Source organism: Eutrigla gurnardus, assembly GCF_963514095.1.
Source record: "Eutrigla gurnardus genome assembly, chromosome: 15".
Classification (NCBI taxonomy): Eukaryota; Metazoa; Chordata; class Actinopteri; order Perciformes; family Triglidae; genus Eutrigla; species Eutrigla gurnardus.
The window spans coordinates 21,647,175-21,670,727 of NC_139938.1; the positions used below are offsets into that span (position 1 = coordinate 21,647,175).

Here is a 23,553-nt window from a genome sequence, read left to right on the forward strand (position 1 = left end):
TGTGTGTGTGTGTGTGTGTGTGTGTGTGGCGTGCGCATGCGTTGAGAAACATGACATGTAATATTTAACGCGTCTTAACGACGTCTTTCTAACGTGTAACGTTCCGTGTTGTCATGTTTGCTGGGGACTCGGGAGTTGCGCAACGTGATCTGCAGCCGCTGCGCACGTGCGCGCGCACACACACACTTACACCGCGCGCACGCGCACAGGGAGAGCGAGAGGCAGAGAGAGCCTGCCTTTGCGGAAGCCAGAGAGGAGCCGAGGCGGCGCTAAATTAAATTAGCATACTAACTAGTTAGCCGCGCTGTGGATGGACGGCTGAACGGAGCTGCCCGACCAAACACGTTTCTTGGAGTCGCGACGCCGCCGGGACCGGTCTCATTTTGTCGGGATCTTGCTGCCGTCCGCCTGCCGAGGAGATGGGGGACAAGGCGGGCACCAGGTAGGACGGCTAGCCGCTAATAGCTAGTTAGCATCCGCTCTCACGCACTTACGCTAACGTTAGCCCGAGCGGCTGCTGCTGGCCCGGACGGAGGGGGAGCCTTTCCCCGCCTGTGCAGCAGAGATTCATCACCCTTTTTTTTAGAGGACACCCCACCCCGACACGGAGGCCGGTGAGCGGGATCCGGGTTCACGTTCGAGCCCCTGATGCGATGACCTCGCTCGTAGGAGGCGAAGTTAGCACGGCAAGCAGGGTGGGGTTAGCTAACCGCGGAACGTCTTCGCGGACAGGACGCGCTCCCAGACTCCGCTCACAAAACCTGTCAAATCTGGATCTCTCCTAAATGCACCTCCCCGGGGGCAAACGTCAATGATTGACGGACCGTCTTCGCCGATTAGTGAACGCGGTGCACGCGCATCACGCGCACCTACCAACGTGTTTTAATAATAAGTGTCGTAGACAGGAATTCCCACGGTGCTTTTCCCAACAAAATACGTCCGTAGTGGGCGGTAGCGACCAACGGGGATCTGAGTTAGACTGGATATGTTGTGGGGTTCCAGCTCGGTGGACGCTGTCGGAGCCGATTTGAACCAAACACTCGGTGATTCGTGCTGCACGAAGAGTTTCTGTCTCGTGTTGTTGAAAACACGAGGAATCTCTGAAATGTTGATATTCCCGAAGGGAGTCTGGTGCGATCGGTCTCGCTGCTGGGCTACCGCGGGGCTAGCCTGCTGCTAACGGGGCTCGCTGTGAGGGGGATGCGGTTCTCTGGAGGACCCGGGCAGCAGGTGGACCGTCGGGGTCGGGTAGGCGGAGGGGGACATGTTGCACCTTGACAGGAACCAGGTCCTTCCTTCAGTTCCCTCCAGGTCCCTCCGAGTACCTTCAGTTCCCTTCGGGTCCCTTCACGCCCCTTCACTTCCCTCCAGGTTCCTGCAGCCCCAGGGTGCCACCTGTTTCATGTAATGATTCACCGTTATTAGCGGGTCCCATGGGGACTGATCCGGTTCTCTGGACCTCGCCGTTGTTTGGGATGTGATATGAAGGTGCTGACTCGGGTGTTTACATCGTGCGTGTTTGTTGTGGAGACAAAGCGTCGTTTTTACAGCCGCTGCTCTGCTGTCGGTTCCTGGTTGAATCGTTTAATAATCGGGTGGTTTACTGGGACAGACGTCCACCGACCTCTGGTGTCCCAAACTGCCCCCCCCCCCCCCCCCCCCCCGCGACTTCCTGTGAGGAAACAGGTGGGAACCAGGGAGGGGAGGAAATGAGAGGAGAGACCCCCAGAATGTAAACAGTGAAACCACATTCTCCATTGAGTTGAGACGGGCACGTTTGTGTGGAAGAGCAGCAAGTTTACGCTGCTGCTGTCAACGTATTTATCTTCATGGATCCGTGTGTGTAGCTACACATACCCTTACCTATAGCACTCTGATCGTAGCACTGTTGCTCTTGAAGTACTACTTTACTCAGATGAGGACCTAACACTTGTTCTATTTTTAGCTCTTACTTTAACTGCAATGATACGTTGTGGTTTCTTTGTTTCCTTCTTTTGACAAATGTACTTATTGTAAGTCGCTTTGGACAAAAGCGTCTGCTAAATGACCTAAATGTAAATGTACACGTTTCTCTTTTGCAATTTATCTTATCTTTAAAAAAAACAGGCATTTTTAAGTGAAATGCATCAATTAGATTCACGTTGAAGAGTCTAGATCTAAACTATAACTCCAGTTCAGATGTCTCCATCACCTCACTGGTCGTATCAATATTGTAGTAATAATACTAATAATAATGAAGAGTGAGGGTAAAAGAAGAAGAAAGTTCAAATATTGTTCAGGAAAAACATCAATTACATAATTCCTTGAAGTCATAGTAGTTGTGATTAAGACTACAGTTAATCAATAAAGTAATCGTCTCATCAATAAAGCTCCTTGTTGTAAAACAATCTACAGTTTAATAATTTATTTGAAACAAAATAATTCATATGCAGCTTTATACCATAACATTTCTACTACGTATTTAGTTTAATAACGTTATTTATTTACCATCATTGCAGCATTGTCTACCTGCATCACATTAAACCTGGACAGGAAGCCGTGGTTAACTACCAAAATAAGAGCCCGGTTTTACAGTCTGTCGATGTGTTTTGGGATTTATCTTCCTTCTGGTTTTTGTTCCGTTAAAGTCTGAAATTAGAGTTTGAACACTTAATGTGACGATGGTGATGATGAAGATGATGATGATGATGACAATATCGTCGTCACCTTAAGGCCTGTGAAGCAATGCAGAGGAAGTGTAGTGAGGAAACAGGAAGTGCTGTTGAGTCGCAGCGTCACCGTGTGATGTCACTCTGGTTGTTCGTATATTAAACAGCTGAGTTGGTTTGAACGTGTTGCTTAGCAACCGGACGGGTGTCACTTCTGGTCTGAGGAGGTTCTCTGCGTTCCCCATTACGAGTTTCTGTGTGCCGACGACATGAAGAGAAAATCTGGTTTTATACCATGTTTGTGTTAACGCTAATATCTACAAATCTGACCCCGGATCAGATTCTTTATCAGGACATGTGACTCTTCATTTGTTTACAAAACAGCATTTAAAGGGAACATACTTTTTTTCATACTTTGCTCAGAAATGTTCACACTGTTGATTATTAAATATTTGTATCAAGGTTTTATAAAAATCAGCAGATAAAAACCTAAAGCAGAATAAAATACAAACGAGAGAGTTGATGATAAAATAAAGTTTTAATATACTTTATATGAAACTGTAAAACCGAACAGAACAACAGTTTTCGTGTCCAGACTTGAAGACTCGCTGTCGGCTCACACAGGGACCGAGTGTTTGTCGGCGCCGCCGTCCCTGAAGACGCCGCCGCGTTTCTGCACCCGGAACCTTCTGGAAGCATCTAGCCGAGTGTTAATGTGTGTTTACCTGCAGCCGCTTGTTTGCTTCCAGAGCTTTATTCCCCAACGCCACGCCAACGCCACGCCTGTGGAGTGTAACTACACGCCGCCTCAATGTCTCAGTAACGTCTTCATTTGAAATGTTTATTCAGGTTTTATTTTGAAACTCCATCCGGCTCTATCGAACAGCTGATATATCCGTGTGATCGATCAGCGATCGATCTAGTCACATGACCAGCTGCTGTGATACAATGACATCATCGAGGACAAGCACATCATCAGATTATGTTGCACTAAAGTTCTTAATAAAACAAGTTAAAGTATTTGATTCACCCAGGAAAGGATCCCAACTATTTATTATTATTATTATTATTTCTGCTATGTGGGGATTTATAAGGTTCTCCAGATATGAAACGAGCTGAATGAGGAAAGATGAGCAAGATGAATACATTTTCTACCAGGAATGAAACCAGAGTCCTTCAGACGCAGGTGTTTTATTCACATTTAATGATCGGAGCTTCCATCGAGTCCCCGAGGTCACATGATCGGAATCTGTTTCATCATTATTATTTTCATCATCAGCATCGTTTAATTACGGCGGTGCCTGCTTTCCGTGGTCTTCCAGTACTCTACACTGATTGGTCGGTTGCGTCCCCACACTGTCACGTGACTCCAGTTAGTCGTCTGGTTGAAGACATTTAAATGGCGGCGTGTGGACACTCGGACTGACCTTCTGTTTTATTGTGAAGGCGGTGAAACAGCCTTGAATGGCAGCTTCCTTCCTGTGCCCGGCAGCAGATTAATTCGCTGTGAAGCTGCTTTGAGTCCTGCGGTAGTTAGGGTTTGATTCTCTGAGCCTTTTAACGTGGCCTTGATGTGTCACTGCGGCGGCGTTGGGGGCGGGGCCTGTGACAGGAAGCAGCCATCAGCTGCTCTGCTGGAATGGGGCTCCGAGCAGAGACGTGGAGGAGAAAACGCCTTTGTTACTTCCTCTTTGGGCGTCAGGTGTCGTAGGAAGGAAGTGATGTTTCACACTCGGCCTTGATGGCGTCCTCTCTCCTTTTACTGACGAGCTTATTATTATTATGATTACCGTATTATAATTATTTTATAAAGTTCCTATAAATACTATGAACTCTGTTTCTTGACGTTTGTAGCAGTGAGATTATATTAAAGTTCCAGAGCGAGTCTTTCCTCCTAAAATCAATTTGAAACGGCATCGACTCTTTAAAACTAAATGATTAACAGTGAGTCATTATTATTATTATTATTATTATTTACAGGAACAATATAATTCACTGCATATGTTCATTGATTTTTCCTTAAATCGTCTGTTTTTCTGATGGATTCTGAACGGTGGGTCCAGGTCCAGGTGCCCCCCCACACAGCTCTGTGGTGACATCCCATAATAACCCTTGATCACCTCCTCGGCTTCCTGCTGCGCTGAAAGAAACCGTTTAACTGAATGTTTATCTCCTTGAATCTTAAACCGGTCTGAAGCATCTTTGGGTTTTTTTTCCCTCCTTCGCTTACAAACAAAGATGGCGTCTGACACCTTCTTCCTCTTCTTCTTCTTCCTCCTCTACTTCCTGTTTCCAAACTTCTCAGAGTTTTCAAGAAGTCGAGCCCCAACTGTAAGGTGAGTCATCAGGTTTCTTTGTTCTGCACCGGATTCAAGTAGTACATGTAGTAGTGTGTGTGTGTGTGTGTGTGTGTGTATATATGTATGTATATATGTATGTATATATATATATATATATATATATATATATATATATATATATATATATATAGGGTGTCGATACCTGCATACCTGAACCGTAAAGACTAGAAAAGCTCTAAAGAAATGCAGGTCCATTTATTGACCAATTGTCAGGGTCCAGTTGCCATGGTAACCTGGTTTACCCCTCGTCAACATAAACACTTAAAGTTTTGTACTTAAAGATGAACGGGTCTAACATCCTGAGGTGGTTTTGACCTTAATCCTAGAGATTCAACTGTTTAGTCGGAGACAGGAAACCGTCGGGGAGTCTGACCTTTGACCTGCAGCCTGGACCCTGAACTACATTCATGCTATCGGGGTTAACAAGCAGACTCTCATACGACTCATGTGAACAGGACTCAGGTTTTATCCTGAGGGATTCAGACGTCATCAGGTTTTAGCAGCGTCCTCTGGACCTGCCTTCTCTGGACACGCGTTATGAGACCAGGTCGGGATTTTACCTGCAGGTCTGGTCTCTTTTCTGGTTCCTGGACCAGCCAGCGGCAGTTTACAGACCAACATCTACGAGGAGCAGGACCTTAGATGGAAGTCATGTAGAGATCATCGCTGTAAAACGTTGTAATATTCGGGACAAAATGAGTAAAATTCAAAGGACTGACGCTGTGATTGGTCTTTGAAGGTGACGGTTTACCTGGGAAAGAGAGACTTCGTGGACCACCTGGACCATGTGGACCCAGTAGGTGAGTCAGCTCATCAAGGGGGTCATGGGGATCCTGGAAGAGGTTCTGAAAAACACTAATTATGAGATATCTATTTGTTTTGATATTGATGAACTCGGGAGGTTTCATGTGAACCTGAGACCAGGTTTCACGTGGACCAGGTGAAGCAGAGAGAGTGAACTTGTCTTCATTCCTGCTGACAGATGGCGTGATCCTCGTTGACCCAGAGTACCTGAAGGACCGGAAAGGTAGGACCACGTTAGGACCAGGACCCTAATGGACCAGAAACAGTTTTGACGTTTAATTAACAACACGTCTCCTCCTCTAGTCTTCGTCACGCTCACCTGTGCTTTTCGTTACGGCCGCGAGGACCTTGACGTCCTAGGTTTGTCCTTCAGGAAGGATCTCTACATCTCCACCTTCCAGGTGAGACCAGAACACACCTCCAGACCCCCGACTACGCCTGAACACGAGTATTTCTACTGTGGTATTAGTACGTTATACTGTACAAGAGTATTTCTACTGTGGTATTAGTACCTCCCCTCCTGGATGTTAACAGGTGGAGTAGGGTTCGGCATGTTAACCTTCCCTCCGTCTCGTCTCTCAGGCGTTCCCTCCGGTGCCTGAGGAGAAGAAAGCAAACAGCCGTCTGCAGGAGAGGCTGCTGAAGAAACTCGGCCAGCATGCACACCCCTTCTACTTCACAGTGAGTCTCCACACACACACACACACACACACACACACACACACACACACACACACACACACACACACACACACACACACACACACACACGCACACACGCACTAGGGTTGACTCAAGTCTCAAAAACTGCACCCATGTGGATGATCATTCATGGAGGCGACAGATACCTGGTGGTGACACGCAGTACTGCACTCTTCACTTGAAACATTACAACGCTGAATGTTTACTTTTCTTCTTCTCTTCTTTTCAGATTCCTCAGAACCTTCCATGTTCAGTCACTTTACAGCCGGGCCCAGAGGACACTGGGAAGGTAACACACACACAAACACACACACACACACGAACACACACATGACACAACCTCATCTCTCTGCAGGCCTGCGGCGTCGACTTTGAGATCAGAGCTTTCTGTGCCAAGTCAATAGAAGAGAAGATTCACAAGAGGTGAGTCCAGACCTGCAGGAGGCTGGTCTCTGGGGTCTCTAGGGTCCACGTCCGTCCCCTGTATCATTTCAGTGAACATGAGCAGCTCCAAAACTATGTGTGTGTGTGTGTGTAGGAACTCGGTGCGTCTGGTGATCAGGAAGGTCCAATATGCTCCAGAGAAGCCGGGTCCTCAGCCGATGGTGGAGACAACCCGCAGCTTCCTGATGTCTGACAGATCTCTGCACCTGGAGGCGTCTCTGGACAAGGAGGTAGCTGCTATGCTACCGGGTTAACCTTTGTGCTAATGCTACCTGGTTAGCCTTTGTGCTAATCCTACCTGGTTAGCCTTTGTGCTAATGCTACCTGGTTAGCCTTTGTGCTAATCCTACCTGGTTAGCCTTTGTGCTAATGCTACCTGGTTAGCCTTTGTGCTAATCCTACCTGGTTAGCCTTTGTGCTAATGCTACTGGGTTAGCCTTTGTGCTACGGGGTTTTCATCAAGCTGCTTTTATTAAACACATTGTTTTCAACAAAGTGTTTCAACAATGCTAATAACTGTCGTCCTTTCCCATGATGCATTGTGTGCAGCTGTATTACCACGGAGAGCCCATTAGCGTCAACGTTCACGTCACCAACAACTCCACCAAGACCGTCAAGAGGGTCAAGATCTCCGGTACGAGTCTCATTTCTTTTCTGGAAGTTCAGAATGAATGTGCGCATCAAGCAGAGTTTGGTGGTCTCTAACGGTGGTCCTGGTCTCTAACAGTCGTTCTGGTCTCTCTGCAGTGCGCCAGTATGCAGACATCTGCCTGTTCAGTACGGCCCAGTATAAATGTCCAGTGGCCCAGCTGGAGGCAGAGTAAGTCCTAGTTTAACCCTCAGCCCCTAAACCTTGAATAATATCTGATCTCAAGTCAGTGTGTGGTGTGCAGCAGTGTGATTGACAGCAGTGTGTCATCTCCATAGCGACCAGGTTTCGTCCAGCTCCACCTTCTGTAAGGTGTACACTCTGACCCCGACGCTCGACAAGAACCGGGAGAAGAGAGGCCTCGCTCTGGACGGCAAGCTGAAGCACGAAGACACCAACCTGGCGTCCTCCACCATGTAACACACACACACACACACACACACACACACACACACACACACACACACACAGGTATATTAGTCATGTGACCACGGCGCTCTGCTCGTGTGTTTCAGTGTGAAGGATGTCACCAACAAGGAGGTCCTCGGGATCCTGGTGTCCTACAGAGTCAAAGTCAAGCTGGTGGTCTCACGTGGAGGGTATGACACACACACACACACACAAAGTCCCCGCCCACTCTGCTGACATCACTTCCTGTCCTCTTAGCCTCACTGTTATTGATTCCAGTCGATGATTTGTGGCGAAGCTGCCTCAACATCCACTTTAATTACAAATACGTGATCCAAGTTCTAATTGTTTTTGCTTTATGACAAATTTATGTTAAAAAAAATCTATTTAAAATGTAAAAAAAATATTTGAAGGTATTTACAACCAAATCAGGTGAACGGTGTAGGAATTACAACAGTTTCTATATGTGCCTCCCACTTTTCAGGGGAAGTAATGGGACAATTGACTCGAAAGCTATTTCATGGACAGGTGTGGGCTATTCCCTCATTATGTCATCATCAAGTAAGCAGGTGAAAGGTCTGGAGTTGATTCCAGGTGTGACATTTGCATTTGGAATCTGTTGCCGTTAGCGCTCAATATGAGATCCAAGGAGCTGTCACTGTCAGTGAAGCAAGCCATCATTAGGCTGAAACATCAAAACAAACCCATCAGAGAAATAGCACAAACATAGGGTGTGGCCAAATCAACTGTCTGGAACATTCTTAAAAAGAAAGAATGCACCGGTGAGCTCAGCAACACCAAAAGACCTGGAAGACCACGGAAAATAACTGTGGTCGGCGACAGACGAATTCTATCCCTGGTGAAGAAAAAAAACCCTCACATCAGTTGGCCAGATCAAAAACACTCTCCAGGAGGTAGGTGTCTGTGTTTCAAAGTCAACAATCAAAAGAAGACTTAACCAGAGTGACGACAGTGGGTTCACCACAAGATGTAAACCATTGGTGAGCCTCAAATACAGCAAGACCAGATTAGAATTTGCCAAACCTGAATCCGATTGAGCATGCATTTCACTTGCTGAAGACCAAACTGAAGGGAACATGCCCCACGAACGAGCAGGAACTGAAGACCGTTGCAGTAGAGGCCTGGCAGAGCATCACCAGGGATGAAACCCAGCGTCCGGTGATGTGTGTGCCTTCCAGATTTCAGGCTCTAATTGACTGTTAAAGATTTGCAACCAAATATTAAACATTGAAAGTTTGATTTATGATTGTTTAGTTTGTCCCATTACTTTTGGTCTTCCTAAAAAAGTGGGAATCGTATATAAGAAACTGTTGTAATTCCTACAACGTTCACCTGATTTGGATCTAAATGCCCTCAAATTAAAGCTGAAAGTCTGCAGTTAAAGCACATCTTGTTTGTTTCATTTCAAATCCAGTGTAGTCGTGTATAGAGCCAAAAAGAAGTGTCGATGCCCCAATATATATGGACTGACTGTATACACACACACACACACACACACGCGCATACATACATATATATAGAAGTTAACAAATTGTATCGACAACTCACCAAAGAAAACGTCTTTGTCATAGCATCAAAGCTTTATTGGTATGAGACATTTTTCACATTAAAACAAGATAATTTTACATTAACTTGAGATCTTTTCACATTAAAACAAAAATATTTCCCCAATAAAACAGAATAATTTCATAATAAAACAAACCGGATCATAAACAAAAAGATATTTTCACATTTTGGTGTTATAAGAACATATTTTCATGTGATTACAGCGTCATTACGTATCGACAGGCACATTGTCATAACAACATGTATATTGTTGTAATGAAAGTGGCGGTGGAATGAGAATGGCGTGCTCCCTGCTGATGACTGTGATGGTGAATTTTAAATGCATGCGGCTGGAGGCAGCAGCACTCTCATTGATCAGTTAATTATTAGGACTATTATTATGAATCTTATTATTACTTGGTTCCTGTTAGTCCCTCCCCTGGTGCTGATTGGCTCCCCCCTCCTCCGCTGTGCTCATTGGTCGTGTCAGACTAGTCTGCTCCGACTAAACGAGGCAGAGAAAGTAAATGTAGTAAAATGACGGTGGACCCTTTTTGTGATGCTGGGGGGGGGTGGTCCAACGTTAATCTGGATCCTGATCAGTGACTCCATGTTGGTGCCGCCCAGCTTCACTTCCTGCTCCTGCCTCTAACTTCCTGTCGTCGTGTGCTTGTGGCCGTAGTCGCTCCTCACTGTGCTTGCGTAGATTGTGAACCTGTTGTGACCATGTCGCCTCCTGCATTTCATTCCATCTCCCCTCTGTGTTCCTGGTTGTCTGCTGGGCCTCCCCCCCCTCCTCCCCCCCCCCCCCCCCCCCCCACCTCTGTCCCCCTGCAGGCTGCTGAGAGGCATGTTGGACAGGTAAATGTGACCGACAGCCTCAGTGTTCATTCAGTGTGATGTGACACAGAATCAACCAATCAACGATTGAAACCAGTTTAATCCGGTTCAAAGCGCTGGATGTGACCGGTTTTAAACCAGTTACCGATTCAAACTGGTTCAAAATCTTTCAAAACAAGAGCTTGAAACTGGATTTTAGTAAATGTGCTCTTAACTGAGGCTTTTAATGTTAAACATCCGCAGGAAGTAGACTTTCACTTATTAAGAAACAGCAAAGTTGTCACATGACTGTTTACGGGCCGAATTAGCCTCGTGCTAAGCTAAATTCACAATTTAATGGACATTTTACAATCCGATCAGAATCGATATTCACATGATCATCTGCTCCCTTCTGTGAAGCTCTCTGATTGGTCGGCGTCCAGCTGTTTTGACAGTAGCCGGCCACTGAGATCCCTTCCTCTCGAGCAGATTCTGATTTCAAACTAAAATGTGATTAAAGTGTTGATTTGGAGACAGGAAGTGGACAGGGAGGATACTTCCTGCCGCGGTGACGCCGTGTTTGCTCCTTGTTTTCCAGAGACGTGTCGGTGGAGCTGCCCTTCATCCTGATGCATCCTAAACCTGTGGAGCCGCCGCTGTCCCGCCCGCAGTCAGGTGACCTCACAGCACGCCGTCTCGTTGTGACGCAGGAGATTTACACAATAAAACACAATATGTTATACATATATACAATAAAACAAGACTTTCACATTAAAACACAATATTTTCACAATAAAATATATATATATTTTTTTTTACATTAAAACTAAAATATTTGAACCTTAAAGCAAAATATCTTCTTGCACATTGCATCGTTGTGTTGCCCTTAGAGACCAAATTAAAAGGTTAAATGTTACATTTTGTTTGTGTTTACTGCTAAACAATTTAATTACAAACACATTGGTCGGGATAGAGGCTAAGCCCCCCCCCCCCCCCCTTTTGGTATTGATCACATGTTCAGAATCTCAACGTCCGTGGAGACGAGGAGGTGGTTTCCATGGAAACTGCTAATAGTGTGTGTGTGTGTGTGTGTGTGTGTGTGTGTGTGTGTGTGTGTGTGTGTGTGTGTGTGTGTGTGTGTGTGTGTGTGTGTGTGTGTGTGTGTGTGTGTGTGTGTGTGTGTGTGTGTGTGTGTGTGTGTGTGTGTGTGTGTGTGTGTGTGTGTGTGTGTGTGTGTGTGTTACAGCCGTGCCAGAGATGGACCCGCCCATCGACACCAACTTGATAGAGTTCGACACAAAGTGAGTTATTATAAGTATTATGGGATATGAACTTAGTAACCGAAAACAGAGTTATAAACTACAACTCCCATGAACCAACACCAGCATTCTGCTTCTGTCTGTTTTTTCTTCTGTGCTGAGTATTTCTACTGTGTGGTATTAGTACTTTTATGGTAACAGAGTATTTGTACTATGGTGTTGGTACTTTTATGGAAACAGAGTATTTGTACTGTGTGGTGTACTTAAAGTGCAGTAAAGTATCTGCTGAGTCATGTGACCTGGATATGTGCTAAGTCATGTGTGATCCTCCCGTCCTCAGCAGCGTCTCCCAGGACGACGACTTCGTCTTCGAGGACTTCGCCCGTCTGCGGCTCAAAGGCGCTGTAGACGACAAAGACGAGGACTGCTAGGAGCTCGCCGACCCGTCATAGCTCGCTTCAACACACACACACACACACACACACACACACTCTTCACCTTACATTCCCCGATAGAGGGGTGGACGAGGGCATGTTTGGAAGGAGGCCTTGTGGAGAGGCGGGGCCTCGTGGAGGGGGCGGGGCCCGGTGGTCTTCTTCCTGTCTTGCTTTTAGCCATTTCTTTGCCGCGGTCTTCTCCGTCTGTCTTTCTGTTTCTCTTTCTAGCTGAACGTTGAACGTGGCGAGCCGCTGCTCGCCCACTTTCTCTCACGTCTTGAATGTCGAGCGTTTCCGTGGCGCATCGTACGCCGAACGCCGTCTTGTACAAAGAGAAAATATATATTTGAAACAGAAAAAAAATCATCTTCCACGAGCAGTTTGAGATCTGAGTTCGGTGCTGATCGCCCCTTCTCCTCACGTCAAACCTGCAGACGCATTTTACATCATGGCTGCGACACACACACACACACACACACAGACAGTTCTCACCAGCATCCTCTCCACTCTGAACCCCGTCGCTACATTTTGTAAAACGTAAAGATTTTGTTTCTTCTGGTCTTACTTTGAAAGAGCCGCTCCGGCGTTGAAGGTTTCCTGTTCAGAGTTTGTGTTTGGTGTTTCAACTTTGTTCTTCATCCTCACGCTTAAAAATGTCTCTTAGTTCTTTAATTTAAAGGAGATTTTCAGTGAAAGTTCAACCAGCTCAGTTTGAGCCGATTCAATTTCACATAATTGATCTTAATCTTGTAAAAACGGTTTTTTTTCTGAACGACTCGGGTTGAGATTAATGATTGATTACGGCTAATCGAAATGAAATTTAAAAAAAAGGGGCGTTGCAGTGGCGATGATCTGAGGGAAACTTTGGAGAAGACACATTTTTCTCAGTTTAGAATCCTCTCGAACCTTCCTCTGGTGCAGACCGATCCGGTCCCTGGTCTCATGGTCCCGCTGACCAACAGTCACAGTGCTTTAAAGGAGCAGTAACGTCTGTTTCTACCGTTTTGATTCAAGTTGAATCCGACCAATCACAGCGCGGCGCCGTCGAGGCTGGCGGAGGCAAACACCGCTGCTCGTCCCTCGTTCCTCGCCAAAGTTCGTGATCGTGCGTTTGGTGACGACTCACGGCTGCATCGTGCCTTCTGTTGCCACGTAGACGACTTTGATATTACTCCCATCAAAACTGTGTCTTTGTTTCCTGAACGAGACTTTTAGTCTTTAAAACGTTTCAAACCTTAATATTAATAAACGTTTAATATTAGAAACCGCCGGAAACTTCACATGAAACTGGCCAAATTAGAAACGTGCCATGAAAACCTGACAGCCAATGAGAACGAGGGATTCAGACAGCAGCAGCGTTTCCCTTCAGCTCCTCATGAACCTCCTCTTCATCCTCCTCCTCCCCCCTCCCCTCTCCTCCTCTTCCTCCTCTCTCTTCCCTCCTCCTCCTCCTTCCTCCTCCTCCTCTCCTCTCTCTCCTCCTCTCCTCACCTCCTCCTCCATCTCTCCGACTCAGACATGATGTGAAGGACTTCAGCAGCTTCCAGATCTTTTCTTCTCTGTGTTAATTCTTTAAAAAACTAAAACAGCTGACAATAGTTAGTATGTTGAATCTTTAATGAGTAAATTTCCCCCAAACACCCAAAAACCTTCACAGATCAACATTTCAGACGACACAACGAGCACTGCACTTTCATTGGACGAGACGAACCCACAGAACTGCAGACGTGATTCTTGTTGCTTGTTTCAGGAGGCAATCAAGAAGAATGTTGATCTTTTTTTCCATTTTTTAAGTGTTGTAGGCTCCACACAAAACAACAAACTTGTTTTTTTTTGTTTTTTTAATTAAAAAAACTGCCAAAATGGAGCTGGGCGGAGCAGGAAGGGGAGGGACCCTTCCTGCTCCGCCCGGCGCTCGTTAACGCTGCGACCCAGAAGGGAAGAAGAAGAAGAAATCGACACAGAGCATGTTTTTAATTTCCTTTTTCTTGTTTTTGTTTCCAAGCAGTGCTGTGAATCGTACGAGCTGTGATTCTGTCCTTACTTTGTCGTGCATTTGTGGGGTAACTTTTGCTAAGTGTGAAAATATTTTGACAAGTGCCACGCCCCGGCCTGTGCGATGCTAACCATAATGTCTATAAACAGGAAGTGATTTCTGCTGGTGGAACGGACACCAGAAAAGATAGAATTATGATTATTATGCTTCTGATTATTATTATTATGGTGACTTATTATTATTATAATTATTATAATTATTATTATTATTATTATTATTATTACTTCTACTGTATCATCATTGCGACCATGATTATTCTCATAATCATTTAAGAGTCTATTGTTTTTGCCATGTATTTTTTATTTTGAGATTTTTATTTTAGTTTTCTTTTTATTATTAAAGGTAAAATGAACTAACAGATCCTGGTGTTGTGTGATGCCTGAAGCTCTTCATGGGCACTAAATAATATATAGATATACTCATAGTAATAATATACCAAATAATGATCAACTGAACTTTGCAAGTAAGGACCAAATTTGGGTTGAAAATTATATATATTCTTTTTTATGTTATGCATTGAATTATTATTATTATTATACTTTCAACTGACTGTGTTCAAATACACTGCTTCATGCATTTTTAATAAATTAACTAAAAGGTACTTCACTACATCTCAGAGGTAAATATTTAATTTTATTTCTCCATTATAATTATTTAATAACTTGAGTTCAGACTTTTACTTGTAACAGGATATTTCTACATCAGAGTGCTTCTTATACTACACTTGTTTTTTTTTTTTTTATTGTACAAACCCTCAACATTTACAACTAAAGACATGAATAATAAGGATAAAATCATGTGTGAGTCTTCTCAACAGATTACATACATTCATCATGAAAGCAGGAAAAAAAAGACAATGATATAAAAAATAAAAAAAACTGAAACTTCCAGAAAAAAAAATCAATAATAAAACCAAATGTCTCCAGAATAATTTCTGCAGCACATTACATATCTGAGCACGTTTCTTATCTTCTATATATGTCTGTATTCTCATTATGATGGACGCTACACTGAGAGGTATGAGGATGAAAGAAGACAAGATTCAGAAAAGAAAAGGTATTGATTTAATAGATATTTTACAAAAGAATTCAAATGAGTGCTATCAAATTATATTGGCATTTTATCAGGGTAACTAATTTGTTTGGATAGAAATGTGTTATGATTATGATTAGTTTATTTATTGTATTTTATTTTGTCGTGTCTTGTCTTGTTTTATTTGATTTAATATAAGGTTATTTGATTCACACTCCATACCAGTAGGTGGCGATAATGCACCTTAAAGTTGTTAGCCAACGCCAAAATACTAGAAAGAAAGAAAGATTATGGACGCTGTGTTAATCGGCTCCGACCAGCAGGCGTCGCTCCACGCAGCTCAGCTCTCTGTGCCGCCCTCACTTAACTACAGAAGAAGAAGCTGGAGGCGCTACGGGTAAAATTAAAATGTCTGCTCCGAAGACCATCCCGAAAGACGCTCAGGTATCGTTGTTAAAACCTGGTTTTCAGACTCCGGTCGTCACCCAACCGCAGTTTGAATTAACTCTGGTCCCGGTTTGGTTGAAACGCCGCACTTAACCACAACAGACGACACAGTTATCAACCTGCTAACGGCGGGTAGCTAGTCGGCTAACGTTAGTGCCGGATTGCCGTTCACAACATTAGCCGAAAGTTAGCATGTTAGCCTAGCCGCTAGCCTGTGGATGCGCGCCGCCGGGAGTGTTGACGCGCGCATATACTGTATGATAAATGTTTGTCTCCGGTTGAATGAGAGTAACGTCGCCGGTCCTTCGAGCTGCTCTTGTCCGGTCATTCAGACACTGAAACTCCTGTAACCGGCTCCAGACTTGGACCCGGGACTGGCCACAGACCGGAACCGGCTCCGGACCGGGACGTTAAGTAGCAAGTGTCGCGGTGAATTTGGTGACCGAGTTTAATACGAACCATGTTGAGTTCACTTGTTTCTTCATAGTACATTAATGTGAAACATCCGGATTCACAGTCCGTTCAGACTCAACGACCCGGTATTATCAGCCGTATTATGAGCCGGTATTATCAGTTACAGCGACACATTTTAACGCTATTTCTCATCATAGCAGCGGAGGAATATAACTAAATACACGTACATGTACTGCTCTACTCCCTCCGAGGTACTTGTACTCTAGTTGAGTATTTACATATTTTGCTACTTTCTACACCTCAGAGGTTACTGTTGCACTTTTTTACTAAGTTTAGTTTCTTCCTGTCCAGGTGAAACCTTGTATCTCCAGATGACTGTTTGTGACTCTACTTTTTTAACTGCGTTTGTGTACTTTTACTCCAATTACTTTAACTACATTTGTGTACTTTTACTTTAACTACGTTTGTGTACTTTTACTGCAACTACTTTAACTACGTGTAGATACTGTTTTTGTACTATAGGCAGGTTTGAATGCAAGACTTCAATTGTAGTATTTTTATTTACTTTTACTTCCTGTGTAAAAGTGTGATTATTTATTTTTTTATAAATGTCTGAATTAATAATGAAATAACAAAATGATTTCCTATTTATTTGGAGATTTTTGTGTGAAATGTTATATTTAAATTTCAACAAATGTTCACACGTGCAAATGTTTACATAATAACAACCATCATTATTATTGTCAGTAAAGCAGGGGCCCATTCCAGAAAGCAGGCTCAACCAACTCTGAACCTAACCCTGAACTCTGAGTTGACCAACTCTGAGTTTTCGGTTCCAGAACAGCTGTTCTGAATTAGTTCAATCAACACTGAGGATGTAAACTCTTGAGTTACGCGTGTGCCTGCCGACTCTACAAAGCCATCATCATGGAGCTCCGATACTACGATTCACTATGGCAACCAGGAGAGTGTTATTAGATATTACTGAGTGTTTATGTATAAAACAAGCTCTTCTTTAGAAAGCGGACCAACGTGACTGCATCAAAGTAGAGATAGTTGGCAGGGGAAAGACGTTTACGGCCCGACTTAATGTGTATAACTGAATGAAACAGTCGATTGATCTAAAGGTGATAAGTCTTAATTTTCAGCCTTGCAAAGCAACACTGTGGTGTAACGGTTAGCAACGCTGCCTACGGTGCAGGCGACGGGTTCAACTCCCATTGTTCACAAAGTAGCGCAATGATCAAATAGTAATTTTCATGTTGGTGTAATCCCCGGAGGCAGAAAATGAAAGTGGCTTCAGCTGAAAATTAAGCATAAGTATATTGCACAAATATGTAGACTAAGGCATATGATATTAATCATATTTCACATATTAAACAGTAAATATAAGCGTCTATTTCAACAAAGAAATGTCCTTTTTCAGAAAACTCCCATTCACAAAAAAATCTAAAGAGCTCTGCAATGTTGAAAATGTCGGAGGATATTGTTTAGATATGTGATTGGTGTGCGGTCACACAAAGCTGGTTATCAACTCGTTAACTCAACCCAGGGTTTACCTGTCCAGCTATGAGCGCGTGCACATGAAAGAGGCGGCGTTTGAAGCAATTGACCAATCACATACATGGATCAGTCTACGGCAGCGGAGCGGCGTATTTCACGTACGAGGAGCGAACTGTAATCTTACAGAAATACGAAGAATTTAAACGTATAATACAGGCAAAACAGGCAACAGTTTCATCTGCCAAATGCAGGAAGGACAGCTGGCAAAGACTCGCCGACTGTGTGAATGCGGAAGTCATAGTAATAGTATTGGTAGTACTATAATATGCCCCATCACAAGGACACTACTAGATCTGACTGATTGAATGAGCATGTTGACTTCGCTGATAGCTCAGTTGTAGAGTTTTCCACCCCATGTTACGAGGCTCTCTGCAGCGGTCCTGGGTTCGAATCCGCCCTGCGGCCCCTTTTTAATCATGTCGTCGCTTTCTCTCGTCCCTTTAACTCTCACGATGTCCTTCTGCAATTAAAAGGCCAAAAAATATAACTTTAAAATAATTAATGTGTTGCTTAGATGTATTCTTATAACGTGGTTTATGACAATATCAGCCTCATGACATAAAACAGACTTTGGAGCAAATAAAATACATATAAAAACATAATTCAAAGTGGTCAGTAGGCTGTACGCTGACAAAGAAAAGTCTTTCCCTCTGATGAGAATCTGTATCTTTCATATAAAACATCGTCAGACACAGACAAAAGGGTTTTTGCCGGTTTCTTTACTCTCTAGTTCTCCCAAGAGACCCTCTGACGATCCACCAAGCTTTTTTTTTTTTTTTTAAATCATCCGCGCACCAAGAGAGCTGATTGGTCAGTAGGCAGTGTTTTTCTACACATTGATCTCTTATCAGGAACATAACCTGCTCCACAGCATAAGTTACCATGGCGATCTACCACGGTAAGAAGTGAACCAGCGTCGTAGGACGGAAAACCCAGGGTTAACGCTTAAGTTACCTCGCTAAGCCCAAATCCTGCTTCGTAGTACAGGCCCCAGGTTAGGTTCACAGACTGTTTCTATGGTAACTGACCTAAAGGTTGAGTTCACTCTCTTTCTGGAACAGAAAACTCAGAGTATCCCTCTTCTCAGGACTAACAAACTTTCAGAAAAAACTACTTTCTGGAACGGGCCCCAGTCTTATTATTATTATTATACTGACTTGTCTGTGGTGGATCTGAACGGCAGGTGATGATCCAGATCCTGAAGGACATGGGGATCACAGAGTACGAGCCTCGAGTCATCAACCAGATGTTGGAGTTCACCTACAGTAAGTGTGTTTGTGTGTGTATTTTGTGCTTTCCTACCAGACGATAATTTGTTCTAAAAAAGAGAATTAAGTCCGTCATCAGGTTTCACTCACTCGCCGATTCTCTTCTCAGGATACGTGACGACCATAATCGACGACGCCAAGATCTACGCCACGCACGCCAAGAAGTCCAGCGTGGACGCCGACGACATCAAGCTGGCTATCCAGTGCCGCATGGACCAGTCGTTCACCTCGCCGCCGCCACGAGACGTAAGCATCCTGCGGCATTGCTTTAACGTTGATCTAATGAACAGGTCTTTGGTTTACTGGGTCGTCTGGATCTTCTAAATCCTGCCTCTCTTTGCTGGAGCAGACGGTTCTCTGAAGTCGGGATGTCAATGATTTATTGACGTTAAAAATGCCACCGTTGAAAATGTAGAGAGGGATAATGCAGAAGTGTAACTGTCAGAGCGGCCACTAGGGGGAGCCGAAGCTTCCGGTGTGTACGTTATCTTATCCTGCTGTGTTTCCAGTTCCTGTTGGAGGTGGCGAGGCAGAAGAACCAGACTCCTCTGCCGCTGATCAAACCCTACACCGGACCCCGGCTTCCTCCGGACCGCTACTGCCTGACGGCGCCCAACTACAGACTGAAGACAGTACAGAAGAAGGTGAAGACACTTTAGACCTTGATCCACTTCTCCTTTTTAGTCCCCAATCCAACTCTGTTATCGGTTTTCCTTCCAGGTGTCGTCGTCCGCCGGCAGGATAACGGTGCCTCGCCTCAGTGTCGGCGCCGTCTCCAGCAGACCGAGTACGCCGACCCTGGGTTAGTCCTGTAAACCAGAGTCCTGTCAACCAGAGTCCTGCTGTCCTTAATTTCATCCATTTCAATGCAACCATGCTCCACACTGTTTGTTAGAGGGAATCCTGGGAAATGTAGGCCTCTAATTGAAACGTCAGTTGATCTGTCAGACGTGATGCTGGTTTTAACTTCCTGCCTGTTTCCTCCTCAGGAACGCCGTCTGTCCAGTCCATCACCACCAAAGTGGGAACGCCGGTGTCTCTGACGGGTCAGAGGTTCACAGTGCAGATCCCCCCGCCCTCCCAGACTGCCACAACCAAAATCAGTAAGAGCTTTCCTCCTAGTCACGCCTTTAAAGTCTGATACCAGTTTAATGTGTTTGCATTCACATCCAAGGTCTAGTTCTGACCCCCTTTAAAGGACCATACCAGTCTAGTTATGAGATGACCCCCTTTAAAGGACCATCCCAGTCCTGACCCCCTTTTTAAAGGACCATCCCAGTCCTGACCCCCTTTTTAAAGGACCATCCCAGTCCGGACCCCCTTTTTAAAGGACCATCCCAGTCTAGGTCTCCGTCAGTGAACTCACAGACTGACAGAAAGTTTAACCCTCACTGCTCTTCTTGCCCCGACAGCTACGCCGTCCACGCCCGCCGTCTCAAACGTCCTCATCAACCCGTCTCTGATTGGCTCCAAGAACATCCTCATCACCACCAACATGGTGTCACAGAACTCCGGTGGCAGCGATTCGCTGAAGAGGAAGCACGAAGATGACGACGACTATGACGCTCTATGACGGCGTGACAGAAGATGGCTCTTTTATTAAATCTCCTTTTTAACCATCCTTAAAACTACAAAAAACTAGTTTGAACCCTGCTAATGTTCTCACCAGGAACTGATCCACATCATTAAGAACTGGTTGAAGTTTTAGTTTTCTAGAACATTTGTTGAACCAGAGAAGTCCTGTGGGAATGTCTCACGTCAGACCGGTAACGCTGGATTATGGGTTTGAACTGGCGCTCTGATGTTAAACTGATTTACAATAAACCGTGTTCAAAGAAAAACTAAAGCTGTTTTTTTCACAGACTGCATGAAAGGAACATCCATGTAAAATCTTCATGTTTAAAAAAGATTTGCTCATTCATAGTCAGTATGTAAGCTTTACAAGTAGTGGCACAGTTCACTATGTAGCTGGGTTTTGGGGTAACAGTTCGGCCCACTTTGACCACTAGGTCACAATTGAATAGTCTAATGCATTATACTGGGTGATTTACGGTAGCATGAAAAATGGGGGTGCGCTTGTTGCCTTTATAGTGGGTGATTTACGGTAATATGAAAAGGCGCGGTGCACTTGTTGCGTGTATACTGGGTGATTTACGGTAGTATGAAAAGGCGCGGTGCACTTGTCGCGCATATACTGGGTGGTTTACGGTATGTTTGCTGGCGTTCTGCCTGCCGGTTTTCATTAAACTAGCAGAAGCGGTATAAAAGCCTCCGTCGCAGTTATTCAGAGACGTCTTCCACTTTTCCCGCTCTCATATTGACTACTAACTATCGGTCTCTCTGCGTCGAGCACGGTCTGCTTGGGTCTGTCTTTGTTGCCGGTTTTAGGCTGTTTACGGTCAAGTCGTTTTTCTCCGTGGAGAGTTTCAGAAACAGCTGAGAGTTGATGACGTCCACAGCGTCACTGATCGACCAGCTGCATGTGATCTGGGTGATCAATGAGCTTTTATAGACGGAACCCGGACAGACCCGGAACCTGGACAGACCCGGAGCCCGGACACACCCGCTAAGGAAGCTAACGGATGCTTCTTCTTCTTCTTCTTCTTTAGTTAGGCAGACTAGACGCAGCTTTGGCGTAATGCTGCCCCTACAGTTAGTTATTAAGAACTACATCAAATCCTTTTGTACAATCCTGCTTTGTGAAGATAATCCACCAATTTCTTTGTTTTAACCCAAGAATCGAGATTTAGAAGCGTTCGCATGTTAAAAACGGTTTCCCCATCTGCTCCAAGTTTCTTGAAGAGAGTCCTTCTCTGACTGGAGTATATTTTGCCCTGGAGTAGTACATGTTTCACTGTCTCATTATCTCCACACTCACATTTGCCATCAGGATGTTTACCAATCAGAGCCAACCCACTCCTCAGCCCACAGTGTCCAAGTCTCAATCTCGAGATTACTACAGAGTCTTTCCTACTGCACCTGTAAGTACACTTGTCTTTACTTACTGTTTCCTGCACTGAAAAATATGCCCTTCCTTTCCTTTCCTTCTCCCAAGACTTTTGCCACTCCTCTTTTAGAGACCTGCTTATTATTTCACTATACTCTGGTGCCCCATATTGCAACTGAATTTGCACACTTTCCTCCATCACCGCCTTCTTTGCCATCTCATCCGCCTCCTCAATCCCTTTCACACCCATATGTGCCGGAACCCAAAGAAACCCCACCTCATACCTTGCCTTGTGGATTCTAAACAAAGATTGTAAAATTTCTACAACTAAATCAGGTCTGGACTTGGATTTCGCTTCTTTTATTGTAGTTTAGGTTGCTGTTGAATCACTGCATATGATTGCATTTCCCTGTTTATTGTCCTCAACCCATCTTACTGCCAACAGAACTGCCACCATTTCTGCTGTGAAGACTGACATATGATTTGATATTCTGTATCCTTTTTTATATCCGATTTCAGGTATGCTAATACCAACTGCCACTTTCCCACTCTCATGATCTTTTGTATAAATTTGTAGGTGGTTTCCCCATTTTAGTTGCTGCCAGACTGTTACCTCCTTTACGACCTCTGACGTCCTTGATTTGCTTTTATTCAAAAGCTTTAGGTCAACAATGGAACCAACCATGAAGCCACAGCTGGACGACACACTGGAGGACACACACTAATATCCACAATTCCAATTTCCTGCGCCACAGATTTTAATTTTTCTGCAAAATTTGTTTTAATCCTTTTTGATGTTCCCATAAACTCCCAATGTTCACTTAGAAGGTTTTTTGTTGGTAACATTTCATTTTGTCCTTTGAGCTTCATTAAATATATCAAACCAAGTTTATGTCTCCTGATTTCTAACGGCATCTCCCCCATTTCTATCAGTAATGCTGATATTGGAGTTGTACTGAATGCTCCACAGCACACTCTTAGGGCTTCTGCTTGGACGATGTCAAGTTTACTGATCACTGACGGAGCTGCTGATCCATAAACCATACTTCCATAGTCAATAGCTGATCTTATCATTGCTCTGTAGATCATCATCATTGATTCTCTATCAGCCCCCCAGTCTGAACCAGCCACACACCTAAGGACATTCATTATTTTCCCACACTTCAACGAAACCATTTCAACTGGTTTTTTCCCTGTCATTCTTTCGTCCAGCCACATTCCTAAAAATTAAAAATACTTGACTTTTTCAAGATTATTATTATACAGTTGTATTTGCTGTGTCGGCATACTTTTCTTATTTCCAAACACCATATATTTAGTTTTATCTGTAGAAATTTTAAAACCCCAATCATTAGCCCACTCAGTCACTTTCTCTAACGCACCTTGAATTTGGTTAAACAGGTAGGGGAGGTTCCTCCCTCGCTTCCAGATAGCCCCATCATCTGCAAATAATGAAAAACCAAATCCTTTCCCCACTAAACATGCCGTTAACCAGAATATTAAAAAGAAGCGGACCTATCACGCTTCCTTGAGGGGTTCCATTCTCCACCTCAAACTCATCTGAAATTTCATTTCCAATCCTCACTTGAATTGACGGTTACATAAAAAGTTTTTGATCCAGTTAAACATTCTCCCTCTGATTCCAACGTCATAAAGTGCAATTAATAACCCTTCCCTCCAAAGCATGTCATATGCTTTTTCTATATCCAGAAAGACTGCTACAACTGCTT

The 23,553-nt window shown here is 44.3% G+C and overlaps 3 protein-coding genes across 5 annotated transcripts in view; 2 read left to right on the plus strand and 1 right to left on the minus strand.

Annotated features, from left to right (window-relative positions):
* The first annotated feature begins 225 nt into the window (after positions 1–225).
* On the plus strand, positions 226–14,512 carry arrb2a (arrestin, beta 2a). Of its 3 annotated transcripts, XM_084028070.1 has the most exons (17): positions 229–442; positions 4,954–4,984; positions 5,748–5,808; positions 5,991–6,035; positions 6,116–6,213; positions 6,395–6,493; positions 6,744–6,803; positions 6,870–6,937; positions 7,053–7,188; positions 7,508–7,592; positions 7,706–7,778; positions 7,886–8,023; positions 8,123–8,206; positions 10,419–10,442; positions 10,999–11,075; positions 11,647–11,701; positions 12,000–14,512. In XM_084028070.1, the coding sequence occupies exons 1-17, from the start codon at positions 420–422 to the stop codon at positions 12,088–12,090; spliced, it is 1,248 nt and encodes a 415-aa protein (XP_083884196.1). In that variant the 5' UTR covers positions 229–419; the 3' UTR covers positions 12,091–14,512. The 3 variants fall into 3 exon arrangements, with proteins under 3 accessions (XP_083884198.1, XP_083884196.1, XP_083884197.1); XM_084028072.1 differs by lacking the exon at positions 10,419–10,442 and having other exon boundaries at positions 226–442; positions 12,003–14,512; XM_084028071.1 differs by lacking the exon at positions 10,419–10,442 and having other exon boundaries at positions 232–442.
* The window catches only part of fam53c (family with sequence similarity 53 member C), a 157,946-nt gene continuing 134,844 nt past the window's right edge, over positions 452–23,553 (minus strand). The window contains exon 5 of the mRNA XM_084028069.1: positions 452–3,431. Within this exon, the coding sequence (XP_083884195.1) occupies positions 3,359–3,431 (73 nt within the window). The 3' untranslated portion in view covers positions 452–3,358. The remainder of the gene's footprint in view (positions 3,432–23,553) is intronic.
* taf9 (TAF9 RNA polymerase II, TATA box binding protein (TBP)-associated factor) lies at positions 15,553–20,705 on the plus strand. Its single transcript, XM_084028562.1, has 7 exons — positions 15,553–15,628; positions 18,792–18,873; positions 18,986–19,122; positions 19,386–19,520; positions 19,597–19,678; positions 19,866–19,979; positions 20,289–20,705. Exons 1-7 carry the CDS (start codon positions 15,593–15,595, stop codon positions 20,447–20,449), a joined length of 747 nt encoding a protein of 248 aa, XP_083884688.1. The 5' UTR covers positions 15,553–15,592; the 3' UTR covers positions 20,450–20,705.

Excerpts from the sequence above, each read along its gene's own strand:
- arrb2a (XM_084028070.1), top strand. The coding sequence starts at position 420 with ATGGGGGACAAGGCGGGCACCAG. Across the intron at positions 6,494-6,743 it reads CACACCCCTTCTACTTCACA|ATTCCTCAGAACCTTCCATG; the intron begins GTGAGTCTCCAC and ends TCTTCTTTTCAG. Across the intron at positions 7,779-7,885 it reads GTGGCCCAGCTGGAGGCAGA|CGACCAGGTTTCGTCCAGCT; the intron begins GTAAGTCCTAGT and ends TCATCTCCATAG.
- taf9 (XM_084028562.1), top strand. The coding sequence starts at position 15,593 with ATGTCTGCTCCGAAGACCATCCCGAAAGACGCTCAG. Across the intron at positions 19,123-19,385 it reads CCTCGCCGCCGCCACGAGAC|TTCCTGTTGGAGGTGGCGAG; the intron begins GTAAGCATCCTG and ends CTGTGTTTCCAG. Across the intron at positions 19,521-19,596 it reads TGAAGACAGTACAGAAGAAG|GTGTCGTCGTCCGCCGGCAG; the intron begins GTGAAGACACTT and ends TTTTCCTTCCAG.